General features: G+C 45.2%; 2 protein-coding genes across 5 annotated transcripts; both read right to left on the bottom strand.

Moving 5' to 3' along the window:
• Positions 1-15: 15 nt before the first annotated feature.
• On the bottom strand, positions 16-19,725 carry esrp2 (epithelial splicing regulatory protein 2). 4 transcript variants are annotated; one of them, XM_076050624.1, is made up of 16 exons: positions 19,268-19,725; positions 18,925-19,077; positions 18,314-18,442; positions 12,668-12,781; positions 12,116-12,230; positions 11,874-11,969; positions 11,460-11,514; positions 10,862-10,972; positions 10,183-10,315; positions 10,056-10,098; positions 8,418-8,719; positions 7,539-7,772; positions 6,921-7,119; positions 5,107-5,311; positions 4,606-4,831; positions 16-1,283 (listed from the first exon to the last, which is right to left on the bottom strand). In XM_076050624.1, the coding sequence occupies exons 2-16, from the start codon at positions 19,054-19,056 to the stop codon at positions 1,122-1,124; spliced, it is 2,256 nt and encodes a 751-aa protein (XP_075906739.1). In that variant the 5' UTR covers positions 19,057-19,077; positions 19,268-19,725; the 3' UTR covers positions 16-1,121. The 4 variants fall into 4 exon arrangements, with proteins under 4 accessions (XP_075906739.1, XP_075906729.1, XP_075906746.1 ...); XM_076050641.1 differs by adding an exon at positions 3,347-3,449 and having other exon boundaries at positions 1,145-1,283; positions 18,925-19,721; XM_076050614.1 differs by having other exon boundaries at positions 18,925-19,725.
• A 1,866-nt stretch (positions 19,726-21,591) lies between these two features.
• Positions 21,592-23,023, bottom strand: LOC142904470 (leukotriene B4 receptor 1). Its single transcript, XM_076050581.1, has one exon. The coding sequence runs from the start codon at positions 22,980-22,982 to the stop codon at positions 21,873-21,875; it is 1,110 nt and encodes a 369-aa protein (XP_075906696.1). The 5' UTR covers positions 22,983-23,023; the 3' UTR covers positions 21,592-21,872.
• Positions 23,024-24,222: the final 1,199 nt, after the last annotated feature.

Below are 24,222 nucleotides of genomic sequence, written 5' to 3'. Positions count from 1 at the left end.
CAAAGCCCACCGTGGTTGATTTACAGTATTTTTAATTATCGTTTACAGTTTTATACACAGCTCTCAAGTCATGCAAGTGTCAAACTTGCAACAAAAGAAACATCTTTCCTCTGCTACCAGAGGTTGACCTAGCCTCGTCCAGGCCGTCGCAGATTCTGCATAAGGAGGGAGAAACTCAGGCAAGTGTCAGCACACCTGTTCCAGGGGAAAGACAAAATAAACTGGTGCCGCTTTTACTACTATCAACAAACGCAGCACTGTGGTGAGTGTGAAGCTTTGCTACGGACAGGTCGTCGTCAAAAAGAAGAGTTGCGGTTCCATCATCGACAAGGGCTTTGGGGGGTGGGGGGGTGGGGGTGGGATCGTCCCGCCGCCGCCGCCGCCGCCGCCGCCGCTTTAAACATTCACAACAAAATCACATCTTTTTGGAAGGACATGGGTTTAATAAAAACAATTAGGCATTTATATTCTCGGCCTCTGTCAATCAACTCAGACGCAAATTAATCTGCAGTGCCCGGAAAATAAAGATCTCAGCACAGAGTTGCACGAAAAAAAGCTTTTTTTAACAGAAAAAAATATATATAAGTTACAAATAAAGCAGTACAGTGGCACGTCTGAGGTGATGCCGTTGCGTTGTGACTTCCAGTAGTTCAGTAGTTCAGATCTAGCTCAGCTCAGGGTATGGCTTCCTATTTTGTCTCATTGGCGCCATCTTAAGACCATCAAATGCAACTGCACGTACACGCGGGTTCGAGCAGCGTCAGACAACCCCGGGGTGGGTGGGGTTAAGAGCCAGAATTTGGGGGGGGGTAAAGAACCGTAGCATGCAGAAGTGGTTTGCGCAGCCTCAAGCATTAGAGGATCAACAGTTGTGCAATTTGAACAGAAGGTGTTTGACATGCAAAAAACAAAAAACAAAAAAAACAACCGTCTCATCGTCGGTGTTGCAGCAGGACATCCACGGTCAGGACCAGTGGAGCTTTTTAGTGGCGTTTTTTTCCTAAAGGGATGACGGCTCTGCCGCTGAGGAGGTGCGTTTGGACCGGCGGCGAGGGCGCTGCTTAGTGGTAGTAGGTCAGTGTAAAGGGGTCCTGGGGGGGGGGGTCTGCAGGTGCCGCTGGTCAGTTGCAGAGGGCCAAGTGGACCTGCTGGCCGTAGAAACGGTGGCTGGAGCGCTCGGCCACAGCCTGCCTGGCCAGCTCCTCGCTGGGGAAGGTGACGAAGGCCTCGCCGCTGCACTGGCCGCTGAGGTTGTACAAGATGAGGATGGCGTCTGGCTGTAGCTGCAGGGGGAGGAGGGGTTTGTGGGGGTGGGGTGGGGTGGGACAAACCCACGAAACGTAAGAGAGGCTTGGCGTTGATGCGTTGTCTCGTGTTTTTTTTTTTTTTTTTTTACTGGGGGGTCCCGAGCACAAAGAAAGAGGAGAAGGACAACAAGAGCAGGATTCTGTTCTGTTCTGACAAACCGTCCTCAAGCTTCGCGCAATGAAAGAATTCAACTGGTCTGTGGATGTTGCTTGAACTCAGTGTATTTCAACCTTTTTGGAGCCACCAAGCAAAAATATAAAATTGCATTTTTTTATTTTTTAGCCTACTTAAGACTTTATAGTCTCTTTATTTACACTGACTCAGTGTGACACCTGGGACTGTTTAGATGCACACAAAGCTGATATCCTGGGAGGAATTGAGGGAAAATGGGCTTACATTCCTTTTAAAACACAGTCACTTGACAAATGGAATGGTTTGTATTTTAGACAAATTCAGTGAAATTGGATAAAAAAAAAAAAAATTTACAGTACGCTAACGGTTGAAAAACACTGCGCTACAGTCGATAGACCGTGGCTCTACTGTTGGCATCGACCGGCTGAAGCTCTTTCCTTCTGCGAAGCTCCGGAAAAGGTTTCGTAGATCAGAAAATGTCATCAAAACCTCAAACAAAGAGTTGAGCAATAAACGAGTGAGACATCCAGCCTGGGATGACCCGTCGCTTTGACCGCAAGTGCACCAAGGACGACACCAGGGGGAGCCCACAAGCCCTGGGGAACATCTGCTCAAACCGGTCCAGTTAGGTACGGAGGGAGGGAGGGAGAGAGGGAGGGAAGGAAGGAGGAGGGTTTGACTGATTAATGCAAGCACAAAAGCAGAGAACAGGCCGCTCCCAAGAATCCTGAATCACGACTTCCTGTTAACATGCATCCACGTTTCACGTCAGGATCAACTTTGATTTAAAAACAAACAAACAAAAAACTGCATGCAGATACGAGATTTCAGAAAGGACGCGGGAGGCGATGAGAGCGGTTCAATGACGTCAGACGTGTCAGAGCGTTAGACAGGGAGCCTGTTAGAGGGATCAAGCACAAGAAGTTCTCAGGGAGCCGTTGTGTTGAGGAAGAACTGAAGACGGAGTGCTGAGCCCTGACGCACATTCTGCGGGGTTTATTTTTTCTTTTAGCATGGCACCGGTGCCGGCAGAGGCAACGCAGGCCGAGGTGTCTTCAAAGTTAATAATCTTCTATTCAATCCTTTCATTCAGACTCACAAAATACAAAAAAAACGTGCCCAGTTTTCAATGGTGCACTTGCTGCATGAAGTGGGATTGATGGTCTGCGGTGGGAGGTGACCAGCATCACCGCGTGTTTCTGTCCCGTTTCCCAGGCATGCGCAGACTCTGGGGCGTCTGTCAGGGCTCAGCACTCGTCTCCGGCCGACAGGCCTCGTTTCAGTGGGCAGCAGTGGGCTGACATGCGGCGTCGGGAGCTCTCGGACCGGACGGCTGGAACGGGCATCGTGACCAGTCCACTCATGTTAACATCTACGCTTTGTGATTTAAAAAAGATAATAATAAAAACTTAACAAATAAAAATGTGTGAACGATCATCATGTTTTTCTCGTCCAGTTTTAAAAAGAAGAAGTCGAAGCCTTTATTGTCATTGTATGACCGTGCACACAACAAAATTAGGAGTGCAGCTCCATTGAGTGCATTATAGAATGAAAATAAAATATAGCAATGCTATGAATAAACGCAGCAAACGGATGGTAAATAAACAGAATAATAAAATAAGTTGAGGAATTTTGCAATTAAAAAAACATCTCCAGTACTTAAAGTGGCACTCAGCCATTGCACTCAGTTTTTACTCAGTTACTGCACAAGTACAATTGATATTGCACACGTTTGTTTGTTTGTTTGTTTATTTCTCAGTGAGTTAGTGTGTTTATTATTGACCAGTTGGGTGTTAGCTGGGTCATTTTAATCCAACTGCATGTTGTGTAGTGGTGGAGGGAGATGGATGTGGTGCTGGGGGGGGAATGCCCGTCCTGGCAGCCCTGGTCTGGAGGCTCCTCTTACCTTTGGAGGCCGGTCCCTAAAGACAGAGCCATTCTTTGGGCTGAATCAGACTCCGGGCCTGTTCGCTCATCTGAACCACGCCGCTGTACTCCTCAGGGGCGTACTACACACAGCATGACAATGGACGCACAGTCAGGGAGGGGTGGCCCCCACACCTTCTCACACTCGACACACTTTAGAGGTCCCGCGTTACATCTGCGATCCTCTAGTCAACACAGCCGATTAGCGCCATCGCATTATGTTTAAAAGCATTTGCAGGAAAAATCGTTTTCCATAACATGGAACCCTTGGGAGGAAAAAACACACAACAGAGCAGAATGACACAGTGACCAGGCTTCGTGTGAGTCACATTGTGATGAAGCCTGTCAGGCAAATGTACACCGCTAATGGTGTGAGAACTGATGAAGTCAGAAACACACACACGAGGGTACAATTACAATAGTTCAGCCAACAGTCAGGACTGCACACACACACACACACACACACACACACACACACACACACACACACACACACACACACACACACACACACACACACACACACACACACACACACACACACACACACACACACACACACACACACACACACACACACACACACGAGAAGCCCCCCTGGGTCCACACCTGTCACTGTTCATACCTGCCTCACGTGACTCCGCCCTGTTCGGACTGCCAGCCAAAATAACACAGGAGGCACCCAAAAAGTAGAAGGGCGCACAAGTGCGAACACGTCGCCCTCAGTCGAATGTTGCTGAGGTGTCGATTTTCCAGTGAAACTCTCTCTCTTTTTTAGGCTGAGAGCTCACTGGTACAAACCCTCCAGAGCAGCGGTTCTCAACTGGTGGAGTCTCAGGACCCACATTTTCTTTTAATAATATTTGAGATATTTGGGAGGTTTTTCCAAGTTTAAGTGTTTCCATGACCAGTTTTTTATTGCGACATTTAGGTTTTAAGCAATTCTAGGGGTCATGGAAATGCAGCTGAAGATCCAAATTTATTCCACAAAAAAAACAAAAAAAACCCCGCTAGCCCACTTTCTATCATGTCTGGTAAATAAATTCTTGAACTGACAAGAGTCCTGCAAAATAAATGGCCAACATTTTCTCAATAAATACATACATTTTAAAATCTGCCCACAAAGCCCACCAGCTGAGAACCGCCGCTCCAGAGGATGACACTGAGGAGGAGGAGCTTAGCAGTGGACTGAACACACAGTGGTCCAACCGGGCTGCGTGTGCGCGCTGGCGTACTGACCTGGTATCCCTGGAAGAAGCTGAGGATGTCTTTGACCCCGGTGTTGTAGGGGAGGCCCTGCATCCGGACCAGGCCGCCGGGCTGGGGCATTACGGGGGAGGCTGCAGCCGCCGCTGCAGCTGCGGCCGCCGCCGCTGCTGCGGGGTGAGACTGGGCCGCCACCGCCGCCGCCATGGCTCCGGGCGGAGCTGCAAAGTAGCCCACTGTGGATGGAGAGACTGGGGGGCTGCAGAGAGGGAGAGAGAGAGAGCGGCTGTGTGATACATGTGCAAGCTGTTAAAAAAAAAAAGGAAAAAAAGGGGGGGGGGGGAGGGGGAGTCGGCTGCTCACATTTGCAGCCGATTCAAGGTTCGAGAACTTTATTTGTGACGCGCTCGTGCTGGGTGTGCAGCGAAATCACCGCGCAAACAGCAGAAGCAACATTGACGGGAAAGAAAGAAAGAGCAGCAGGAACATTAGACTGTACACAACCAGGATATACAACCGACTGGACGCACTGACCTGGGGTAGTAGGCCGTGTAGTTCATGTTCATGTTCATGTACAGGTGCGGGTGAGGAGGGTAGTAGGCCAGAGCGTGCGGGGCGCCGTGCGCGGCGGCCTGAGGAGGTCTGGGGGCAGCCAGCAGGGGGGGCTGGTAGAGGGCAGCCTCGGAGAGGATGGCGGGCGGCGTGGGGAAGGCGGCGTAGGCGGTGGGGGGGGACAGACCTGCAGACACAGAGAGACGGGGCAGAGCGGTCTGGTGAGTCTCAGGGGTGAATGCAGACACAGGTGTTGTTGGAGGAAGAGGAGGAGCACTGCAGACAGGGCATTATCATCATCTTACCATTGGTTTTCACTTCAATTCTTAATCTATTTTTCAAAAAAAAAAATCATATGAGAGAAAAGGAGCTGCTGGTGTAGACTCCTCCTCCAGGCTGTCTACAATCAAATGGACATTTACGCACAACCATGCAAACTACCAAAAGAACCCAGAGTGAATATGCACATTTTACTCCACTGACTGCAATCCAAATGTCCACCCAGTCCATTGTCTTTCAACCACTGTGCCATGGAACACTAGGGCACCGTGAGATAATGTCAGGTGTGCTGTGAAATGGTCTCCAATTTCACTTAATTGGTCGAAGAAAAGTAATAACATTCCATTGTGGAGTGACTGCATTTTAAAAGGAACGAGCGAGCCTATTCTCCTTCCAGGATATCAGCTTTGAGTGCATCTGAACAGGTTTGCCAGGTTTCATACTGACTGAGTGTAAAATACATTGAGACTATACTGTCTTATCAGGCTAAAAAATGTAATAATATCTTTGTTTGGCGGTTGGTGTGCCATGGGATTGTTTTCAATGTAAAAAATGTGACGTGGTTCAAGAAAGGTTGAGAAACGCCACTTTACTAAATTCCGCATTGTGCGTCTATTAAAATAATCTGAATCCCCAGGCTGCTGACAATCAACCTTTTTAAACCTGCGCAGGACAGACCTGGCGGACGGAAACTCTTGCGTATTTTGACAGTACACAAAACTGGACCTCTGCGCACCACACATGCACTGTTTGCAAATCTCGCCTGTCCTTCAGACTGCCGTTGCACAGGACAAACACGGGCAAGCGACGGCACGGTAGCCGTGTTTACATGCAAACAGCCACTATCTGAGTGTGGCTGAGGGCGGCTCGGGCGCACGCAACTACTGGCATTAGGGAGGCTGACGTAAGGTCAGGTTAGTTCCAAAGGAAAAAAAAAACCCCGACTCGATCTATAGAAATCAGACATAAGAAGGGGGAGGAACAGAAGAGAACAGAAGTGGTTCCACTCCTGGTCTGATCTAATCTGCAACACTTGAGAGCCGCAGGAGTGCGGTCAGTTTAAATATGGCCAGGGTTTATAGAATACAGGCGGCAGTAACGTTTAAGTGCGTAATATAGATTCTGAAGAAGAAACAGTGACATCAAGTGGTGACATTTTAGATTGCAGCGTCATTCACTTTCTCTCCCCCTCCTGAGCTTGCCCGTGAACTACGGTGGCCTGTGCACCCAAATTTGGGTACCTTGTCTACCTTTGTCTTTGCTTTGATTTATTTGAAGACACCAGCAGTCACCCTAATTATTTTTATTGTAAACCCAATTAAATTGATTTTACTGCGAGTATACACTTTAATTAATTTACTTATGGGCAGTATATTAAGTTTTTTTTTACCAATATAAAAATCATAAATCAAGCCAAATATTACACACTGGACCTTGAAGCGTCTCCTTCGTGTTAAAGGTGTGGTGACAATTTGTTTTAGTTGTGCAGTCTGAAGGGGTTCAGGTGGGGGTCTTACAGGGCAGCTTGCAGGGAGGTGGGGAGAGGCCGCTGCGGTTCAGGGTCCCGCCCATCAGCACGATGCTCATCTCCTCCGTGGAGCACTGGAACACCTCCACGTAGCGGTCTTTCATGGTCTTCTTATGGCACTTCTGGGACACCATAAAGGCCTTGTCAGACGACTTCATCTGGATGAAAGCGTCTCCCGAGGGCCGGCCCTGCAGGGACGACGGAGGAACAAAGAGATGAAAGGGTGAGGAGGGGAAGGGTGGGGGGGGGTGGCCGAAAACCCAACCACTGGCATTTGGCTTTGCAGGTGGCTAAATGTGCAGACGCAGAGGTCTGCAATAACTTGGGACGTTCCTTTCATACGGCATCTGGTAACTGAAATGAGTGAACTGAACGGGGGATTCTGACGACCAGGGCTGGGCGTATGGTTGAAATAAGAAACATTTGCCTAAAAATCTTAGTCCAGCGTTTAACCATGATCATAACAGACTAACTAAAGCTAAAATAATAAAACCATTCAATGATCACGACACAAGCAAAAATGATCGCCGTCGTATCAGCAATGCCCCTGTGTTTACTTGACAGCCGATCGATGGTAAAAATCGGCAGTATGGCGCTCCAGCCTCACCTGCTGGTTGAGGACCATGTGCACGCCATGGGGCTTGATGTCGACCGTGTGCTCCCCCATGAACTCCAGGATGTCCTCGATGCCAGCCGTGTAGGGCAGGCCTCGGAGGCGGATGCAGTCGCGAGTGCTGCTGGCCGCCGGGAGGAAGGGAGTCGTGGTGAGCACCGGCACGGGCACGATGGGTGACGGAGGGAGCGTGGAGATCAGAGGAGTGGACATGTAGCGGTTCAACACCTGGAAAATGTAAAAAAAACAAACAAACAAAAAACAAAACCAACAGGGGCAAATTTGAATACATACAATGCACACAAAACTTTTAGTTGGGATTGAATATGAGCCGAGACCGTGGATGAACGTTTGAAAATAAAAACCCTTGGACGCAGTCGTGTCAATATATTTAGCGCCACATTTTGCACAATGTTGGCTCACGTCTGTGTGTTGCCATGCTAACACGTCTTGCTTAAAGACAAAACACAGGGCAGTCAGCAGAGTTGTTTGCGTCAGAAATCCAAGGAGTCAAAATGAAAACAGTGTGGGTATGACTGGTCGAGTTCCCCTTTTCATATTGCCAGTTATGAGAACAGACATGACTGGCGTTGCGATGACGGAAATTCTAGGAATGGCATATTTAGGACTACAAATGCAGAAGACAATTATTAAAATGATTAGTGACTATTATACTAGCAGTAATAATTACAAACATAATTAATTAATAAATATAATATAATTATTATAATTAGCGTCCTTGTTACACACTCATTTTCCTACTTTAATGAGGTTTGTGAGTGGATTTTTTGAGCCCATCTCAATCATAACATGTCTATATCTTCCTCAGTTTGAGATTTCTGTGTTCTGCTCCAACCAGTTTTAAAAATGTACCTGTTGCACTTCGGCAGCTGTGCTTCTAAACAGCTCGATGTAGCGCTTCCCCAGGATCTGCTTGTGCTTCTTGAGGGCGTTCTGGGCGTACTCCTCACAAGAGAAAAGCACGAAAGCGTCGCCGGTGGGCCGCCCGTCGGGGTACTTGACAAAGAGCAGGCCCTCGGTGCCGTCTGTGACCGGGCTCTCCGAGCCTAGGAAGGTCAACACATCCTGGGGCGTTGCTGTGAATGGCAGGCCCCGCATGCGGATGATCACCTGGTTCTCCTTGGACAGGAACTGGGTCACCTCATTAGACGTGCCTGTAGTTCAGAGGACAACAATTCATAAAGGTCACTTGGCGGTTTATTGTTTATTTAACTGAGGACTCAGTTACTTTGTAGTGATGTTAAAGTTTCCTTCAAAAATCAAAGAAAAGCAAAAATGAAAACACCACTGACAGTTTGTCACTTGTCCACAGTGACTGATTTCTGCACAAGCTGAGCAAATCAAACCATCTCTATAACAATGTCTACCAGAACCTGTGGCATTTTCCTCTCTCTTATTATTTGCATCATATGTATTTAGTTTGTGTTTTGTTTGGTCTATTGGAGTCCACATTCAACCATTAGGTGGCTCAGTAGCTTTGAAAGTTAAGTATTTATCTAAAAGAGGTGGCAGAAGGTGAGACACGTCATGATTTCATCCATTTATCAGAGGACTAGTGGCTCACAGGTGATAAATGCTGGATTTTTATTATAAGGGTATATATTCGTATCGGGTGCATCTATGCCTTGTTTAATTATAGAGGACTGCAGGGTCAAAATACATTACAGATTACTGTAAAAAAAAAAAAAAAAAAAAAAAAGCCAAATTCTCAGGAATGGTCTCATCTTCACACTTCCACTTTATTACAAACTACTTTCATTTCTATTGATTAATGCAGTCGTGTGTCGTATGACTGCATTATTTGCTTTGAGTCCAATGTGCCGTCAGCCTGCTCAGTTCTTGACTCATCGGTTTAAAGTCCACAGTTGGACTGGAGGCCGCTGCAAGTTACTGGTTCTAACTGAGCGCCTTCCTTTGCGCTGTCTCTCTCTCTCTCTCTCCCCCCGTGCTGTGTGCTGCTGGCTCCTGGCTCTGTGGTCTGCCGGCCCCAGGGCCCTGCCTTTGTCTCTTCACACCCACTTTGTTGCTGCCCCGAGCCGGTGCTTTCACCGGCCATCGGCCTCGCCTCCCTCAGGGGAGTGGAGCTCAAGGCCCAAGTGAACAGGTGAGCCGCTGTCAGCCAAGAGTGAAATTTCTCTCCGATCGGCCTCAGAGATTTCAGGCTGGGGGGGTTGGAGTAGGGGGGGGGGAGCCCCTTACAAAGCACCACCTTTCATGGACTTAGATAAGCTGCTGGAGAGTCACTGGGATGAGAGGCAAGGAGACTGGTAACAGGAGAGGGAGAACCAAAGCCCACATGCAATCTTACTTTTCTTTTTTTTGTCACTATCAAGCTGCTCTTTACTACATGTGGAAGGTTCTTGTTTTTCCTCAAAGATGCGAGAAAGCCATGAAACAGAATTCTACCCGTATTAACAGAAAGCCTTTTACCACGAGCCTTCAACCCAAGATGGAGTAAAGAGAGGAGGGATAAAAAGACTGAAATCTGACCTCCGGCGATCTTGAGGAATTCCTCTCCCGTGGCCTTGTACACCTGAGCAGACAGGGGTGGGGGGGGATTGGATTTAGCCATCAACAGCATCTCAGAGAGGCAACACAGAGTGCAGTGAGAACCGACCTCGATGTATCTGCTGCCCATGTGATGCTTGTGACGCTCCAACGCCAGGTCCCGGTGTTCCGAGTTGATGAAACGAACCAAGGCCTCGCCGTTCCTTCTGCCCTGAGCGTTGAGACACAGCGCAACGCCGCCCCTGAAAGCACACATAAGGAGTTTGCACATGGAGCTAAGTTACATCAGGACAAAAACCCCACAATTGTACTAATTCTGTAAGTGCATGATAGAACCGTATTCAAAAGTTTGATGAAAGGTGATTGACAGATGTTAAGAAATTGCAAACTGAATGAAAGACACCCAGATAATGGGTTGTGATGATGTTGGTTTTCTTGGTATGACCATTTTAGTCCTCAAACAGGTCTCAGATGCCATGAAAGTTGTGAGGCCGATCAATTGCCTCAGCAAGTTTTAGAAAAACAATTACAAGTTATTCAGTTATTCAGCCTGACAAAAACATTCAACAGTAACATTTGAAATGTTCTGCTGAATTACTTATAAAAAAAAAAACGAAATGGCTGATTTTGCATAACGAGTGACAGAATGTGAAAAGCGGCAGCTGAACAAATTTGCACAGTGAGTAATACGCCGAAAGGTCATGTTTAACTTCTTCCCAGAAGTTTGGATCCGTCTCATGACTCTCAATGACAGCAGCGTCGACATTAAGTAGTTTAGTCAAACATACTTGGCGATGCTCAGGCCTTTGAAGAAGCGAGCGATGTCCTGGTCTGAAGACTGCCACGGCAGCCCCCGCGCCCTGATCACCGTCTCACTGTCCACAGGCTCTGTTTTACTGCTGAGAGGAGAGAAGATTAAATAAAACACAGAAACACAACTGTTGCAGACCGTTTGAAGACTGCAGACCAACAACATATCCTGTGTTCAGCTAAAACACAAGTCCATGGGATTCTAAGCGGGGGGCCCCTTGCTGTCAGAGCTTCACACTGCAACATAGCGGCGTGATTAAATGTCAGGGGGTTTTGTTGAGGTGACAGAGGCGGCTTTTGAGCGCCAGAGTGCAGAGGGATTTGGTGTTCTGCTACTAGACAACCAGGTAAGCAGTTGATAGCAAAGTTGGACCGCTGTAATAACACACTGGCGGTCTCCTTGTTGCTGTAATCTGTGCAAACGGTCCCAGCTCTGAGGTCTGGATGTGTCTGGCGGCGGTGGGGGTTGTCAACAGGTACAACAGGTATTTGGTGGTTGGGGGTGGGGGGGTAAAACAAAACAAAACAAAGACAGTGAGAAGTTACAGATGCATCCACCTAGTAGCCTCTACATACCATGTGCCCGAATCAAACTTGTACTTCACGGTTTCAACGCAGGAGAACTTGTGATCTGAGGGAAAAGGAGATTGGAAGTCTGGATGAGGGTTCGGATACCGGAGTTCTGAACACGGCATCGGTTCTCTCCGTCGTCGAGCTCGCGGGTTCGCATGCAAAGCGTTCGGCATTCCTGTTAACCATCACGCCCAGAGACGCCTGTGACTGTTATTAAGGGGGTGGCCCCAGGAGCCACAGTCACGAGCTGTCAGAGCAATTTATCGCCACCCGGACATGCCTGGCTCATTTTACATTGAGTCATACAACAGTGAATAGTCAAACAATGGCGTGAAGACTTATCTGTTTTTCTTTAGAACACACTTCTAGGTGTGGTTGGCATAACACTAAGATTCTGAATGGTGCCCGGCGACTTACTGTACGGCTCAGCCAGGATCTGAAGAGTCAGCTGCACCATGGCCGTCACCTCCTTCACCCCCACCTGCTGCTCTGACACAGCGGGTAGGCCGACGTCTGCGCACACAAGGCTAAGGACGCTAACGCGCAGCATGGGGGTCGTCGACCTCAACCGTCTCCGACGACTTAATACGCCATCCTATGAGCATTTATTTGGACCCGTTCAATTGCAACTGTAGAGCGCATGGCGCGGCAAAGGATACATTCCAACATAGAATCCAGATCGAGCGTCTGCACGGGGTCGGCGTTGGCGCAACATTTGTGAAACTCCTTCTTTAGATCCACAAATGAAAAGAAACATTCTGGAAGAACAAGATTCTGAGAGGGAAGGGAAAAAAAGCATTTAGAGAAAAACACACATGGATGCTCTTAGGGGAAACGCCTTTACAATTCAGAAGAAAAGGTGTGAATGCACAACAATATCTTGAGCTGTGTCAGTGGGGTCAAACCACAAAGGAGGGAGAACTACTTTAAAGACGCACATTAAAAGCTTTTAAAGGCCAGATCCCTTTTTGTGACAAGACGCAAATCCTTAGAAATTCATCCACAGCTTCTCCTCAAATCGATTTCTTAGGCAGGTTTGTTTTGCTCCTGCAGTTTTACCATCAGAATGACTGTCAAAGTTAGCGGGATGACAAAAGTTGGACAAAGTTTTTTTTTTGCTAAACAAAAAAAGCGTGTTTTAAACAATAACGAGAACAAAATGCAGCGGAGAACATTTCCACAGAGGATATCGATGCTTTGGAGGCTGCTACCTTTTTGGAGGCTTCCGGGTGGAGGGCCTGTCGGATAACAAGGGGACTGTTGATGCACAGTGTGTACGAGCTTCTATCCAGGCATTTCAGCTCTGACGAGACTGACTGCTGAAACTGTGAAAGACAGAAAAGGGTTTTAGTTAGAATTATTGCAAGGCGGGCGACTCCAAGACATTCAGCTAAGTGAGAATTACATCTCTAACTCGAACCGAACAGCGCTGCTCGACATTTGTCTCGCCGCTGGGTTTTCATTAGCAGCGAGGCTCGTCCAACAGGTTTGGCCGTTTGTCTTGTGAGCGAGGGAGCAAACAAAGGAGAGGAGCGATTACGACACTAATCACCAGGATCACACTTTTCTCTCAGCCGCGAGCCGCAGTCACACCCAGACAACCTGACCGTCCCCACTCAAGGTGGCTCAAAAAAAACAATCACCGAGTCCTGAGCACCGGCAACCCTCCACATGGCACACAGTGTTTATTTTTATCTGCCACATTCAATGAGCCCCACTCCTTCTGTTGTGTCAACCCGCTGTTGGCCAACATCTCACCATCAACGACCACGTTGACGTCAACAAACACAGACAAGAATGGCTTTTGGCCCAGCGGAACGCATCTCGGAAATGTTGCATATTTTACGACAATCGTCTTGAGTTTATTGACTTCTGAAGCTCATTTTCAAAACAAACAAATGAGAGCGGCAGTAAAAAAACAAAAAAAAACAACAACTGCTGAACTTAATCATTAAGCAGTCAGGACGCACGCAAATTATGTAAATTATTTACCAACCATTTGGTTTGGCTTGGACTACAGCGTGTTTTATTAGCTACGCATTTACTTTGGCTCGTTGCCTTGAAGTCTGACTGACATTCTGACTGTCCGTGATGACCGGCCATCAGAGAGCTTTATGGTTTTTTTTTTAAAGCAACAAAGCTCCTTTAAAATTCCATGAGGCAAATCAATAAGCGGCAAGTCTCAACATCAACACAACGGAGGAGTAAACCAACATCTTTAATGAGGCGTCATCATGTAGAAGCAGCAGGGGGCAAACGGGTTGATTAAGAGTAAGAGGATTACTACAAAAATGTCTCTTCTTCTCCCTGAATCTACAAGTCGGACTAAGAAGAGTTCAATGGAAACATTGAAGTCAAGTTACTTCCTGTACTTGGCGTCTCGTGCATGCACAGTACTTCAGTATTTGCAGAGCACCAGATGGAAACAAAGCGTTTGTGATATATTGACGTGACCCTTGAGGCTGCTGCTGCTGCGACACTGCTGAGAGAATTGCTTCCTGGAACGCCTGATGCTCCTGAATGTTGCGTTATTCACCCCCTTCCTTCTCTCACGAATGTTCCGACCCACGGCCAGTTTGAGCGCTCCACCATCCCACCTGGCCGTGAGAGCAGCTCCAACCCCAGCTCTGACTAGTCTTAGATGGCCACTGGCTATATAGTGTATATGACAGTTCTCTAGACCGGGAGAGTATTAGCAGAGCGTGCTCCGACACGCTCCTAAACAGCCAAAGAGAATCACGGTGTCCATTTATCAACACCAACCAGCTGCTGACATCCAGAAACTCTTTTCAGTGAGATTAGAGTCGATCTGGGCAGTTGGATGAAAACACGACGGAACTATTGAGGAAAGACTTTTTTTTCTTTTTTAAAACGCGAATACAAGCCACAGCCTGTAAGACCTCCATTCACCAAACATAGATAAAGCTGAGCTGACAAGAGCATGAAATCCAGCTTCCGTGAATGATAGTTACTGACAGCACACCAGCTATTGATAAGCAAAAGAAAAAAAAAACCAACAGCAGCACAGTGACCTGGAATCAGTCCAGTGCCATTACCCGAGATGGCCACCGCGTAGTAGCGGCGCAAGAGAAAGTAGGCCATCAGATACATTGAGATAAAAGAATGACACATCGAATATACCATCGACGGAACAACAAACGGGTCACAATCCTCAAGAAAACTGATGCTGTGCAGGTGAGGTGGACACACATGCGCACACCCACATACACGCCTTACCGTTGCTGGCCCACCTCAACAGCACCTGGTATTAAGAGAGGTTTTAGACCACATCTGACGCTGGGCTTTGAAGGACAGACAGACAACAGTTGAGACACAGTTGAAGCAGCAGTGTGGCATTATTGCCACTGCCTTGTCATTGTGATGAATACAAACGCCTACAATAAGCTAGTTAGAGGGAATGTGGAAGTAATTCACTGAGTAATATTTGCTACGCAATACATTTCCAGTCAATTACTTGATTTTCAGGATCACCGGTGGCCGTTTCATTCACATTTATATTAATTTACCCCAACACTAAGACGTCTGAAGCCTGAGAGCGCCACTTCACACATTAATGACATCCAACTTTCAAGCTTGTCACACTTGCTGTGTTAACACACCGGCACAGCATCACAAGGTGCAGCCGTACTGTGGCCTTTCATATGAACAGTAACAACAACAGGAGTCATGTTTGCTCACGGCTGTGGATGCTGCTCCACCTTGGCAAATTACTAAAAGCGGATTACTGAGTGAAAAAGCAAACGTTTTCAGAGGACCTGGCACACCCTAACACTCCCGTCTGTGCCAGACAGTACCCCAAATCCCCAAGAACAGACAAAAAAAAAAGCCTCACACAGAGAGTGAGACATCGGGCCACTGAGTTGAAATCCCCATGTCAATGCTTGCATCTTACAGTGGAACCACAGACAGCATGCAACAAACAGAAGAACAACACTGAACTGAGAAGTCTACTGAAGACTGAAATTATTCATGTTTCGCTTCTCTTTTCAAATACTCAAAACAGCATTCCAATAAACAGCCACAAGTGCTATTTAGATAGAATTTCCTTCTAGTACACAGAAGGAAATTTGCCTTCACGCCACTCAAACATTCATCACCATGGCCACACACGGCCACTGGCTCTGCTGCTCAAGCAAGATGACCTGATTAAAAGTTCCGGCATTGTCGCAAGAGATTGTCCCAAAGTTATTTAAGCTCCGACATAAACTTGCACAACTCGTTCTGTTTCACTCCGAGCGCCGAGAGACATTCCCACAGATGAGGGGGAGGAAGTGGCCTTTGAACGCGGCTCTATCAGGATTTGCTCTCCAGTTCATCCGCGCCGTTTGTGTGTCGAGGGTGTTGCCGCGGCTCAGACCAACTCTTGAACTGAATGTAGAACAGCAGAGTGTCAGAGCAGTTCTGAAGGAAGCTGCTGAAGATACCTAAATCAAACAGGTACACACAAAAAAAAACAACTGCTCAACTCCGGACAAGGATTCCACATAAGCCAGTGTGCTCAAGTGATTTGTTGCAGGATTTTGATGAAGAGTCAGAAGTGATAATAAGCTAAGGGAGCAATGCTGTTGAAGGAAGGCATAGACATCGAGTCTGAAGCTTCCTAGCTTGGGCTGCGTGCACTGACTCACAACTTCAGTACTGTAATAATAAAAAAAGGGACCTGAAAGACTTGATTCAGGTTGCGTTAATCCCTTTCTACCGTGAACCATCAGGTATCTTGGCAGCATTAAGAGGAAAAAACAAAACACATGTGCACGTTCACAACTACAGACAACAACTTTGCACAGGAAGGCCACCAAACCTGTAGAGCCGGCTATCCATCTCTTCATTGGAGCTGCACCGAGTTCTGGCCTCGCAAGAGAACACAAGATACGAGTTGAAAGCAACAGTTGCCGCGCACACATGCTCAAGTTCTCACATGTTTTCCACAATCGTGTTAAGCACAAAGATAGTCACAGAACCACGACGCATGTTTTTCAGTTCTATGTCATAAATTCCATACATTCTCATTGAAGGCTTGTAAGAAAACTTTGATGAGTATAATTTACGTTTGTTCCCACATCAGCAGATCCGCTGCATGGGAAAAGAAAACACTGAATCTTACTTGTATCTATGCTCCAACAGAAACTGGTTTAACGGCATTTCTATGCCGTTTGTGCCGTCTGCTTCATGGAGGATAGGCATATAAAAATGACACAGAATATTTTGTTGGAGCAGCTTATGTGATTTACCTGGTAAACTGTAGTGCAGCCAGGAGTTCATATTCACTCTGTGGCTGCTGTGTGCCTCAATAAATCTTTTACCATGGAAAACTGTTTGTCCTTGGTGGCTTGTTTCACCAACCCCTCTGTAAGTTCCCAATGACTTTACCCTCATAAAGAGAGTAAGGAATTGCCAAAGGAGCGTTTTTTTTAATGCACCCAAATGTAACACACCACACAATCTGAGTTCATTTTGATTTCTAAAATGTAAAGCTAGCCTACACCAACAAGGTTGGAATGGCCAATAGCTATAGAAAGTCAGGAGTGGGACTGAGTGAGGTATGAAAAGAAGGGTTTGATTGCTTGGGTTAATATTTGAAGGTTTAAGCACACAAACTAACCTACAAAGGAACTGGGACTCTCTGTAGGTCTGCACAGAGCCCAGATCCCACCAGCCTTTAAAACAAAGCCCTCTGAGGTTTTAAGAGAGCCAATACCAGCAGTATGCTGTTCTGATAAAGCCCAAACAGAATGGTAGAAGACAACAAACTTTGATTAGCCAAACCAAAGTGCTTCTGGAGCAGACCACAGCAGCATATCTACCAGGCCTACTGCAGCATTTCCAAATGAGTAAATAATGAGTTGTTTCTGTATTTTTTTTTATTCAAATTTCTTTTCATTAGGAAATACTGGAAGGACAACAAAAGAGCACACAAGTGTCCCAGTTCATGTCGCCAAACATGTTTGGCAACATGACCTGTTTTGTCAAAACACACCTCCCGACAGAAAGCAAATGCAGGTTTGTTAGGAGTGTTGCTCAAACCAGCCAAACCCCCAGACCAGAGTAGCCCCCTCTTGTCTCTCCTCCAGTGTAAAACAGAGGTGTGGTCCCAGGTAAACATTCCGCCTTCCAGATGTCTGCAGCATGCATCAAGCGAGACAAGACAAGACCTGTGCGTGCGTCTTGCTTATCTCCAGATGCCTCGGGCCCTGCCCAACCCCAACTCTTCTACCAAGTGTCAGCGCAGTTTAAACTGTCAGGGGCCAAACAGCAAGACATCTCAGCCAAGAGGGAACGTCATTTTTGAAAAGAAATCAACCCTGCTCAATCAGAAGTTTTGCAGGGCTTGTCAGGTCTTGTCAGGTCTTGTCTGAAGGCTCAGGGGGGGAAAAAAATATATTTATATATATATAAAATTCACACAATGCTACCAGCAGGCGGGGCCTGTAGGAACCATTTGTAAAAAAAAAAAAAAAAATGTGAAAATGTTTCTTTCATTGGAAGCAGGATGAGAAAAACTGAGCTTGCACACCACTGGGCTCAATAATGCAGATATTTAACAGCTTGTTGCACTCACTGGGTCAAATGAAGTGTGCACAAAAAAAAACAACGACCCACAATTTAAGATTTGGCAGTACCTACTGGGAAAAGGGCAAATTACAAGCAATGTTAATCCCCAATTTCTGACGTCCCAATGGATCAAACATCTTTTTCTATATGTATCAGCTATGATGTCGAGGTGAAATCACAAATACTCGAGCAGTACCCACATTCACACATGACATCTTGAGCACGGGCCGGGGTTTGTGTCTCATAACATTACCAGTGCGTGTTGAGCGTCCACACGGACTCACCTGTTGCAGAACTTTATCTAAAGGCTCAGCTTTGGCGAGGTCTTCCACGCTCAGTCCCGTCTCCTCTTTACACTGCTCCGTCAAGTCCAACGTGTCTGGCTTGACGAGACACCTATGAAGCTTTCCGACCTGCGAAGGCGAAGTCGAGCATTTCACGGGGCAGATTGTAGCACGAGGTTCGTTAATTCATTGGACAAACACGATATCACCCCTAGACCCTAACCCCGCAAAGTTACAGCAAACATACTCGACAACAAAACAAACAACAAAATGACAATTATAAGCAAAAGCACTGAATTGTCAACTGACAGGCCGAAGCAAACAGGTGTGTTATCCGAAGGAGTCGGGAACTACACAGCGTTCCCTCGTGTTCAACATAATTAAAAAGTAAAATAAAATTGAGAGAAAAAAATAAAAATAAAACATTTACAAAAATAAAATACACGAGACGCCACGATAGGCTTTAGTCTCGGCTAGCTTCGGAGAGCACATCGTGTTTGGTTCGACGTCAAAACATTATTGCTTCCACTACAGCTCGACACAACACAAACACACTCTTTGCCTACATAAGAAACCGTGTAACGAACGAACAGGTCAGGGAAGGTCCGTACCTTTTTCTCATGTAGGTCCACAATTTGCCACACCAAGAGAATTAATTCCCTCTCATCCGAACCCAGTTTACCCCCATTTGCACCAGCTGTTGCCCCAAAGAACACCACCAGAGTATCACTGTGCGAAGCCATCAGGGACCACAAGGGTAAAAACTACAATTAAAGCAAAGATTAATATATAAAAAAAAAAATAACACGAGGGTTCACCTTTTTCCAAGTGATAAGAGGAGCGAACAAAAGGGCTGGAAAGTCAATTCAGGTAAACGGATAGAGGGGGAGAAAAAAAGGGGGGAGGATAATTTTCAGAGGAGACACGGAAGAGTTTTGCGGTTCGACACTCTACCTGTTGCAGTACTTGAGTGTTTCTATCCAGAGATACTGGTTTAACTGGTAAAGAAGGGTGGAAATCCGTGTTTGCATTACACGAACTCCATGGTAAGCCCCGGAGTTTTTTCTCCCTCCTCTCCTATTTTTTTTTTTTTACCCTGAAGTTACCTGTATGGCTCGGCCTCCGCGCAAGGAAAACCTTCGACTATAGGCTGGACTGGAAAGGTGAGGGCGGGACGAAGGGACATTTACTGTAATGTTATTGGTTCTTGCCGTTGCACCAGGAAGTATCCTTCCCAATGGAATAACGGCGGTTTGATACCGCGTTGGCATATTTGGTTCTTAAAAGAACACATATCCACAGGTTAAACGCACAGTTAAATGTGCAATTGACTCTGACTCAACCCCACAAAAAGTGTATTTACCATCCGAGTGAAGCTGGAAAATGGGTTGTTACAAGAATTAATGGTGTGCAGTATTTTAAACTGACGTTTTGTCAAACAAACCTTGACTCACCTTCAGCTTATGACAGTGACACTCTCTCAGAAATGGAATGGTCCCAAAAATGGAATGGTCCCTTTGTAACCACATATTATAGATGGATTTTGCTATTGGTTTGTAGGGGGAAGTTTATTTGCTGTCTCTATCTGAGGGTTAAAGTTATGTGAATCCCTAAATATTTAGCTGATTGCTTGACAGGAATATTAAACATAAATTGTTCATCATTCTCACAGAGAAGTAAAAATATTTGTTGATATTAGCTTCAAGGTCTGAATTATCTGCAAATTCCCGAGTAGTCTGAGTGCAACTTGTATTTGTGATTTATCTTTTAAAAAATAAAACTGAATGTAATGATTTCCCAGCTAGTGGACTACAAAGATTGTTAAATCATGAATGTTTAAAGTCTGTGAATTTTCAAAATAAAAGTTCATCAGCAATTAGAAATACAATACAAGAAATAGGACAATCTTGACGTACACTTCTTGAAACAGAAAACTCTACGAATACTGTGGGATAAAATATGTCTTTATTGCATGGCAATAAATATTAAAGGAGTAGCTTCCAAAATCTAGAATTTGTATGGCCTTTACAGTAAAAGAATGCTCTATATCAAATCATATAACTTGTCAAAGTCAAGGGCAAATGATGAGTAAATAGGAACCCCATAAAATATAGATGAATGCTAACAGATTCTAAAATACTTTTGGATTCTGCAAATTCACATTATTTAGTTGTATTATTTTCTTATCTTTCAAATGTGAGAAAATAAAGCTAAAATGAGGATAAATGCGTAAAATAAATAAATAAATAAAAATGCCAAAGTGTGGGTGGCACATGCCACACAAAAGTCAGCTTCCTCTTTTCTGTGAGAAAAGATTTGTCTGGGTCAACTGTTTTTCTTTTCACAATCTTGTTTGACGTCCCTCTTTCTTTCCCCTATTTTGGTATTTTTTTTTCTGCTCTTGTTGTCATGGTTATATGGTAAATCACTCACAGGCTTTGGAATTATGTCAAAGCTGTGACAAGAATGTTGCAATAGGTTGATTTGACCAGAACCTGTAGCTCTGAACTGCTGGGGGAAAAAAGGGAATGAGGGTGAGATGTTTACCTAACTGAGATCCTCTTTGGACTCTTAAAATTCTTGTTGCCGAGCTCAATATTCTAACCATCTCATAAATGTTATTTTTGTTTTACGTTTGAATCATGATATGCTTATACTCCAAAATGGTGTCAGGGCCGTGAGAAAAACGCTTCTCCACTGCCATCTACTGGCTGTGTCACTTATTGATAACGACATTTAACAAAAAGGGAAATTGAATTTAAAACTTAATTTATATAAATCTTAGTATATATTACTGAAATATTAGTTCAAAAAAAAAAAACGTCAGGGGGGAAGAGGGGTTTGCTGGACTCAGCTTTGAGATTTTTGTGATTGTGACAAACACTAAGACATGATTCCGCTTTTCTGTCCCACAAACGGAACATGCACTTTTTCATTTTGCAATCTTTTCATCGACAGAGGAAGTTGAAAGTATGACTATCTCTGTGGTAGAAAATAACAATATAAATGCAACTTTTGGTTAATTTGCAAACACAACACATTTACATATATATATATATATATATATATATATACATATATATATATATATATATATATATATATATATATATATATATATATATATATATATATATATATATATATATGTATATGCATTATATATGTCTTGAAAGTCAGATCAGATTAAGATTTGAGATGTGAAAAAATTACGAAAAAGCCCAAACACAATTCATAGCTTCTCTTGCTGTGAGGGAAAAAAAGAAACTACACAGTCACAGACTTATTAATCCATATTTTAGTGAATTTCCAATATTTACAGGGCGAAAATGAAAAAAGACATAATAATGAATATTAATTCTATAAATATATGTTCAAGATTTACAAGTCATATATCTTTTCAAATATGTTAAACAGGTCATGTTCAGTTCTTGATAAAAACACCACACAGATAAAACATACAAGGAAACTGAGCTTAATTTCAGGCAAAATCTCTTGCGTGTGTACATACAAACATATCTACAGAGAGGCGCATAGAATAGGAACCAAACATCCATTATCAGGACGGATTGCTCTCACACATTTTTAACAGTATGTTTATTTGGTCCTTTGGCTCAGACAGACACTCAGTGCTGTTGGTCGGGTTGCTCTGGCGCTTGGTCACAAAAGACACCTCTCTGTTGCCCTCACCTGGGGACGTGCTGGAGATGTGGTGGAAGAGCTTCTTGATGCCAGTGTCGCGCAGGGAACTCCTGAAGGAGCGGGCCGCAAACATGTAGAGGATGGGGTTGACGGTGCTGCTGATGAAGACCAACGCGCCTGCGATGAAGGCCATGGTCGTCCTGACACTCTCCAGGTTCGCTGCTGTGTCTGGAAAGCGGTCTTCAATGCCGAGGATTATCAGTGAGAGGACGTTCCCGATGTGATGGGGAGTCCAGCAAATGGCGAACATGACCACCACGCTTGCAATCAGAACGGTGGACTTGCGCTTCGACTTGAAGGTCATCTTAGTGATTCGGCTGCACAGGCACCCGTAGCACACCACAAGGATGGAGAAGGGCAACACGTAGCCCACCAACGTTTCCAGCAGCAGACACACCAGTTCCTGGGCAGGGGAAGTGTACTCCCGGTAGAGACAGTGGTCCCCGTCAGACTTCTTTCCCACAACCTGCGTTGGGATGACAGGTATGCTGAAGAGCAAGGCCACAACCCACAGAACCAGGAGAAGTTTATTCAGCCGTTTCTGCCTCTTCCACTTAGCTGAGGCGAAGAGGTAGCGCACGGCAACAAAACGCTCAACGCTCATGACTGTGATGAGGAGGACGCTGGTGTACATGCAGGCGTTGATGAGATACACCATGGCTTTGCAGAAGGTCTCGCCGAACACCCAGGAGTGCGCCAGGGCGTAGATCCACAAAGGCAAGGTGATGAGGACCAGAAGGTCGGCAATGGCCAGATGTAGAATCAGCACAACAGTGTGGGAGCGCCGCTTGACATGCCTCAGGATGGTCCAGATCACCATCAGGTTCCCAGGGGTCCCGATAAGGAAAGACAGACCGAGGATCACACAAGCCACCGCCGTCCCGCCATAAAACTCCTCGGGGGCCATATTCAGCTCAGTTGAGTGGTTCATTCCTTGTGCGTTATCTGCTGACAGTGGCGTCTGCATGCGAGAGAGAGAAACAAAGTGCTGTACAAGCAAGTCTTGACTTCCTTTTAGGAGTAAAGACTGCGCATGAAAGTAGTTTCCTCACATGGTATTTGAGACACAGCGAGTTGACTCATACATGTTTGCATGAAGTACGTGTAATGTAATGTACATGTAAAAGTTGAATGTAAAACTTTGTCAAAAAGTGCTTGACAAAGGCATAACATTTAGAATCTCACACCACAGAAGCCTAATCAAAAGTTTGAACAATCACAGCAACAGAACCTGTAGAACAAGTAAACTTGAAGAACGATCAGTTGTTTGACTGATCTAATTTGCTCTTGCGACTGTGCGACCTTGACCTCAAATGCCCTCTCCTCTTTTTAATTTGCTGTCATTACCAACACTTGTTATAGAAAACAAACAAACAAAAATTCAGGATAACAGCAGAGACATTCATTGGTCAGAGGTTTCAGGTCCTGGAACAACCAGAAGAGATCAAACTACACCGGATTCATTCATTTGATACAAAAGGGTGAAGTGCATCTGAGCTGGTAACAATTGTCCAGCACACCACATGCACCGTTGTATGCAGAACACATCTGTTCATCACATTCAACTGACAATGTGATGTGACAACCAATGTGGCATAAAAGTGGTCACCACAGGGTGAAAAAAAGTGAGAAAAAGTGAAAAAGTTTGTTCAAGCCTTTTAATTTTTAAGAAAAGTTTGTTTTCCACATTACACTGTATCCACAAGCAAGATTCTATGAATTAGTCAATAACACTGAAGCCTATTTTAGAAATTGGGTTGGGTATTCTGGCCACATGACTAAAATAAATAACTGTATCTTATATTTGAGATATCCATAGATAGCTGGTCCTTTCAAAAAGGCCGGTCACGTTTTAAGTGTGAGATTGTGACACTCGGACCACACTATGACACACATTATGACAGTAATGCTAAAAAGCTGTTTGCCAACCCAGAGACGAAGAACAATAACTTACCTTCATACCTCTACTATGCAACAATAACATACTCATATAAGTCCACGACAACAACCATCAACAACAAAAACCCTGCTGAACATGTAAGTGCAGAATAGAATATTGGAAAAAAAATAAGAGGACAAAATAAAAACAAGGGGAGGATAAAAAATACAAGAGATTGTAAGCATAATACTTTTATTTTAATATGCACAGTAAAGAAACACGTTTCCCCGTACAATGAAATTCTTACTTATTTGTATAAAATTAAAGA

This window comes from Nelusetta ayraudi, unplaced genomic scaffold (assembly GCF_046127955.1).
Source record: "Nelusetta ayraudi isolate G7.1 ecotype Tasmania unplaced genomic scaffold, CSIRO-AGI_Nayr_v1 ptg000005l, whole genome shotgun sequence".
NCBI classification, from domain to species: domain Eukaryota; kingdom Metazoa; phylum Chordata; class Actinopteri; order Tetraodontiformes; family Monacanthidae; genus Nelusetta; species Nelusetta ayraudi.
This window is presented reverse-complemented; position numbering and strand designations above follow the sequence as displayed.